Here is a 6,000-nt window from a genome sequence, read left to right as displayed (position 1 = left end):
TGCCCTCCTTTCCCCCAGGGCCGGGCTCATCCCTGTCCAGCCCAGGGCAGCCCCATCATGGCCCATCCATGGAACACCGAGGCGCTGGAGGAGCTTTTCCCGGGATAATCCCAGGAAAGTGGGACCATAACACTTTTCTCTGACCTGGCACCAACCCCGACACCATTAAAACTAAAAATTCCAGGCTCAGGATGAACACACGGGATGATTCCTAAACCCTGAATATTTTCCCCCACGGGGGTCTTGCTGTGGGTGGTCAAGTCCTCTCCTCCCACCGCTCCTGGTCCTCAAAAATCGCTGTTCCTGGACCCAAATCCTGCCCAATATCACCACGCTGGTGTCACCATCAGTGCTGGTGTGGATTCCCACGGTGATGGAGGTGACAGTGGCGGTGCCACCGCCGCTGCCAGCGGATTGAGGCAATGCCTGTGTCCCCGGCAGAGCCGCTCCCGGTGCCGGTTCGGGCTCCAGAGCCGCTCCCGGTGCCGGTGGCGGAGGCGCTCCCGGTGCCGGTGGCGGAGGCGCTCCCGGTGCCGGTAGGCGGCAGTGCTCCTCTCTCCTCTCTCCGCCGCTCCCCGCCCGCTGCCGCCCAGCCCGGAGGAGGCGGATGCGATTCCCCGGCTGCCCGTGGCTGCTCGGCGGGGCGGCGGGGCCCGGCCCGTGCGGAGGCACCGACAGCGGCCCCGGCCCCGTTCCCGGCCCCGCTTCCAGCCCGGTACCGCTCCGTTCTCGCCGCAGCCGCCGCCGCCCGGCCCCAGCCCAAACCCCAGCCCCGGCCGCGGCCGCCGGGGCCCGGCCCAGCTCCGCGGGGCCATGGCCGAGTGGGCGCCCGCCCAGGTAAGCGCGGCCCGGGGCACCGGCACCGGGGACCGGCCACAGGAGGAGCCGCCCCGCTCGGCCCAGCCCGGCCGGGACCCTCCGGTACCCCCGTGGGGCCCCCCCATCTCCGGGCAGCAGAGCCCCGGTGGGCCGGGATGTGACTGAGCATCCCCTGCCCCGGGATGTGGCTGAGCATCCCCTGCCCCGGGATGTGGCTGAGCATCCCCTACCCGGGATGTCCAGGAGTCCCTGGGATGTGGCTGAGCATCCCCACCCCGGGATGTCCGTGAGTCCCCGGGATGTGACTGAGCATCCCCTGCCCTGGGATGTGGCTGGGCATCCCCTGCCCCGGGATATGGATGAGCATCCCCTGCCCCGGGATATGGATGAGCATCCCCTGCCCCGGGATGTGGCTGAGCATCCCCTGCCCCGGGATGTGACTGGGCATCCCCTGCCCCGGGATGTCCGGGAGTCCCCGGGATGTGGCTGAGCATCCCCTGCCCCGGGATATGAATGAGCATCCCCTGCCCTGGGATGTGGCTGAGCATCCCCTACCCTGGGATGTCCAGGAGTCCCCGGGATGTGGCTGAGCATCCCCTGCCCTGGGATGTCCAGGAGTCCCCGGGATGTGGCTGAGCATCCCCTGCCCCGGGATGTGGCTGAGCATCCCCTGCCCCGGGATGTGGCTGAGCATCCCCTGCCCCGAGGACGCGACCCAGGATGTCCTGCTAAGCTGGGATGGCCCAAGTGTTCCCAGCGTGTCCCCTGGGCACCTCTGCCCCAGGATGCCCCAGGGTGCCCTGAGATGCTCTAAGAGGGCTCAGCCCAGGGATTCCCCCGTCACCTCTGTCCTGGCGTGTCCCTTTATGTCCCCAAGCTGTCCCTGGACATTCCTAGTGCACACTTGTCCTGGCTGCTCCCTGCCAGCCCACCACGAGTGACCTCCAGCCCTGACAGAGCCAGGAATGGCTCCCAAAGGATTTGGGGTGACAAGTTGGGATGGGGTCACCATGTCCTGCCAGGTGGGGACAGAGATGGGCACTGACCCCACAACCACCCCAGACTGCCACTCACCATCCCACACTCAGAGATCCCCTGCAGCTCTGGGACTGCTGGTGGCCCAAACCCCTTTGGAAATTGGGTATAGAGATTCCAGGGGGGCCTGGTTCCAGAGGTTCCAGAGGTTCCAGAGGTTCCACTGGTGTCCTCCCCACCATGGCCCAGGTGCAGGAATGGAACATGGAGGCCCCTCACCTGATGCCGCTGCAGCCGCCGCTGCTCCCGGAGCGGGCCCACGTCAGGGAGGCTCAGCTCCACTCTGCAGAGGCCTCTCTCTGGACCGTGGTGGCCACAGTCCAAGCCATGGAGAGGAAGATTGACCTCCTGGCCACCCGCCTGCTCAGCCTGGAGGGTCGCTCGGGCACGGCCGAGAAGAAGCTCCTGGATTGTGAGAAAACAGCCATGGAATTTGGGAACCAGCTGGAGAGCAAGTGGGCCGTGCTGGGCACCCTCATCCAGGAGTACGGGCTGCTCCAGAGGCGCCTGGAGAACGTGGAGAACCTGCTGAAGAACAGGAATTTTTGGGTGCTGCGGTTGCCCCCCGGCCCACGGGGCGAGGTCCCCAAGGTAGAGTGTCCCAAGGGGGCTGCAGGACAGTGGGGGGACCCTCAGTGTCCCCTGGGGAGTGGGTGTTGCTGAGCCAGGGGGGGTCTTGTCCCCACAGGTGCCAGTGACATTTGTTGACATCGCCGTCTACTTCTCAGCCGAGGAGTGGAAGAACCTGGAGGAGTGGCAGAAAGAGCTGTACAACAACCTGGTGAAGGAGAACTATGAGGCTTTGCTGTCCCTGGGTAAATTCCCCTATTCCCCATCTCCTGGCAGGTTGGAGGGATGGCTGTGTCTCCTCAGTGTGTCCCCAATGTGGGTGCCCTGGTCCCCTGCCAGTGGTCGGTGGTGGCACTCGCTGTGTCCTGAAGCAACACTCCATGGCTTGTGCTGTGTGTGGGGACAAGGTGACACCTGTGCCATTGCCAGTGCTGCCCAGGGGGCTGGAGAGGGTCCTTGTCCCCCAGAACCAGGAGCTGAGTGTCCACGCTACCCCCAGCGTGGAGGTGCAGTGGGATTTAGGAACATTTTCTGCCAGGAGAGATGTCAGGTCCTGGCAGCCTGGAGTGTCCCCTGAAGCCTGGGGTGACAGGGAGGGGGTGACAGGCATGGGGTGACACCAGTGTTGTCCCTGGCAGATGGGGCTCTCTCCAGGAGTGAGGCACAGCCCCGCAGTGAGCGTGGGGATGGACCCTGTGTCCCTGAGCAGAGGGAGCTGGAGCAGAGGGAGCTGCCACCAGATGCCTGTGCGGGTGAGGCACCACAGGAGGACATGTCCCCACTGTCCCCACTGTCCCCAGTGTCCCCCACCTCATGCTCCCCCACCCTCCTCACCCCAGGGACATCCCTGCTCCTTTCCCAGCAGTCCCATCCCCACTGGGCCCAGTTTTCCAGCCGTGACTGGGAACTGCCATGAGTGACCCCACAAAATCCGTGACTGTTGTGCTGGAGATCTTGAATATCCATCACTGGGACATCCACGTGTCCCCTGCTGCCACCACATCGTGTCAGAGCCCACGGGCTGTGTCACAGTCAGCTGTGCTATTGTCACCTGTCCCCAGTGGGCTCTGCCACAGTCATCTGTCCCCAGGGGTTGTTCCTGTCCCCAGGGGCCATCTCAGGGTCACCCATCACCGAGGGCCATCTCAGGGTCACCCATCACCAAGGGCCATCTCAGGGTCACCCATCACCGAGGGCTGTCCCACAGTCACCTGTCCCCACTGCTCCCTGGGGGTGTTGGATGTCCCCAGGGGCCATCTCAGGGTCACCCATCACCAAGGGTTGTCCCACTGTTCCCCATGGCTCCCTGGGGGTGTTGGATGTCCATAACTGCCATGGGATGGGGATGTCCCCTGAGGCAGGAGTCCAGGTGTGACACCCCGTGGGGTTTGGTGGTCGTGGCTCCATCCCAACCCCAGCCAAGCCTCTCCTTGTGAACAGAGTCTCTGATCTCCACCTCGGACATCCTGTCCCGGATCAAGCAGGAGGTGGCTTTTGTGGGGGAGCAGCAGTTCCCGGAGGAGAGGGGGATGCCCCCAGACCCCTGTGCAGGTGAGGCCGGGGCTGAGCTTTGCACCCCCCGGAGCCATTCCCTCCCTGCCTTTTGGAGCAGAGAGTGGCCCCGTGTGGCTCAGTCCCTGTCCCTGTCCCCATCACTGTCCCTGTCCCCGTCCCCATCCCTGTCCCCATCCCTATACCTGTCCCCATCCCTGTCCCTGTCCCCATCCCTGTCCCCGTCCCTGTCCCCATCACTGTCCCTGTCCCCATCCCTGTCCCTGTCCCTGTCCCCATCCCTGTCCCTGTCCCCATCCCTGTCCCTGTCCCCATCACTGTCCCTGTCCCTGTCCCTGTCCCTGTCCCCATCCCTGTCCCTGTCCCCATCCCTGTCCCTGTCCCCATCACTGTCCCTGTCCCTGTCCCTGTCCCCATGTCCCTGTCCCTGTCTCCGTCCCCCTCCCCATCCCTGTCCCTGTCCCCATCCCTGTCCCCGTCCTTGTCCCTGTCCCCATCCCTGTCCCTGTCCCCATCACTGTCCCTATCCCTGTCTCTGTCCCCATCACTGTCCCTGTCCCCATCCCCGTCCCCATCCCTGTCCCCATCCCTGTCCCCATCCTTGTCCCTGTCCCCATCCTTGTCCCTGTCCCCATCCCTGTCCCTGTCCCCATCACTGTCCCTATCCCTGTCCCTGTCCCCCATCACTGTCCCTGTCCCCATCCCCGTCCCCATCCCTGTCCCCATCCCTGTCCCCATCCCTGTCCCTGTCCCCATCCTTGTCCCTGTCCCCATCCTTGTCCCTGTCCCCATCCCTGTCCCTGTACCTGTCCCATCCCCGTCCCCATCCCTGTCCCCATCCCTGTCCCCATCCCTGTCCCCATCCCTGTCCCTGTACCTGTCCCGTCCCCATCCCTGTCCCTGTCCCCATCCCTGTCCCTCCCTGCAGGCGCCGACGCCCTGATCACCGCACACGACTTCTTGTCGTGGATCAAGCAGGAGGAAGAGCCCTGTGTCCGGGAGCCCTGGGAGCTGCCCGAGAGGGAGATGCTGCCCCCGGGGCCTGGTCCTGGTGAGCCACCCCCACCATGGGGACTGGGGGGAGCTGGGACTTGGGGACACCCCCATTGTCCCCTGTAGGACTGACCACTCTCTCTGTCCCCTGCAGCCAGCGAGGGGCTCCTGGTGAAGACAGAGGAGCGATGCCCCCACGCTGAGCCCCCCGAGGAGGTGGGTTTGCCGGGCAGCTCTGGGGAGCTGCTCTTCCCCAGCACAGCCTTCGGGACCCCCGAGGGACAGGCAGCGGTGCCGGGGGCGGTGGCTCTGCCGGGGCAGCACAGACTGGCCAAAGCTCCGGGTCCTGAACCGGGCCCGGGGGGCGATACTGGAGGAATCCCCGCAGCACCACCCGGCCCCACCGAGGAGCGGCCACACGGTTGTGCCGAGTGCGGGAAAAGCTTCAGCGGCAAGAAAAGCTTGAGGATCCACCAGCGCAGCCACGCGGCCGAGCGGCCCTACCCGTGCGCTGAGTGCGGCAAAAGCTTCAATTGCCACTCGGGGCTGGTCAGGCACCAGATGATCCATCGCGGAGAGCGGCCCTACAAATGCTCCGAGTGCGGGAAGTGCTACAGCCGCAAGGAGCACCTGCAGAACCATCAGCGGCTGCACACCGGGGAGCGCCCCTTCGCCTGCGCCCAGTGCGGGAAGAGCTTCATCCGCAAGCAGAACCTGCTCAAGCATCAGCGCATCCACACCGGGGAGCGCCCCTATCAGTGCCCGGCTTGTGGCCGCAGTTTTCGCTATAAGGAATCGCTCAAGGATCATCAGAGGGTCCATGGAGCTGAAGCGGGGCCGCCGCCGTTGCCTCCGCCTGGGATTCTTCCCCCTGGGGATTAGGGACTGGTATCCCCCAGGATGGGGAAAAGCCACCGGCCACAAACCAAATCGAGGTGCCCGGCCGGGGCGAGGAGGGGGGAAAACACGCGGGGAGCCCCGGAGGGGGAGGATGAACCCCTCAAATCTCCCTCCACGGACGGACACTTGACCCCCACGCTCCCTCCCCATGGACAATGTCGCCTCAAGGGG

At 65.4% G+C, this 6,000-nt stretch overlaps 1 protein-coding gene across 1 annotated transcript; it reads left to right on the top strand.

Moving 5' to 3' along the window:
• Positions 1–607: 607 nt before the first annotated feature.
• On the top strand, positions 608–5,811 carry LOC310920947 (zinc finger protein 783-like; the record flags this gene model as incomplete). Its single annotated transcript, XM_083881004.1, is given in 8 exon segments — positions 608–731; positions 734–837; positions 2,044–2,445; positions 2,543–2,669; positions 3,063–3,176; positions 3,865–3,975; positions 4,865–4,987; positions 5,084–5,811. Coding segments are annotated over 8 exon segments (1,833 nt in total).
• Between the last annotated feature and the right edge of the window lie 189 nt (positions 5,812–6,000).

Source organism: Zosterops lateralis (genome assembly GCF_965231275.1).
Source record: "Zosterops lateralis genome assembly, chromosome: 1".
Classification (NCBI taxonomy): Eukaryota; Metazoa; Chordata; class Aves; order Passeriformes; family Zosteropidae; genus Zosterops; species Zosterops lateralis.
Note: the sequence above shows the minus strand (reverse complement) of the source record. Positions and strands in the feature narration are given on the sequence as shown.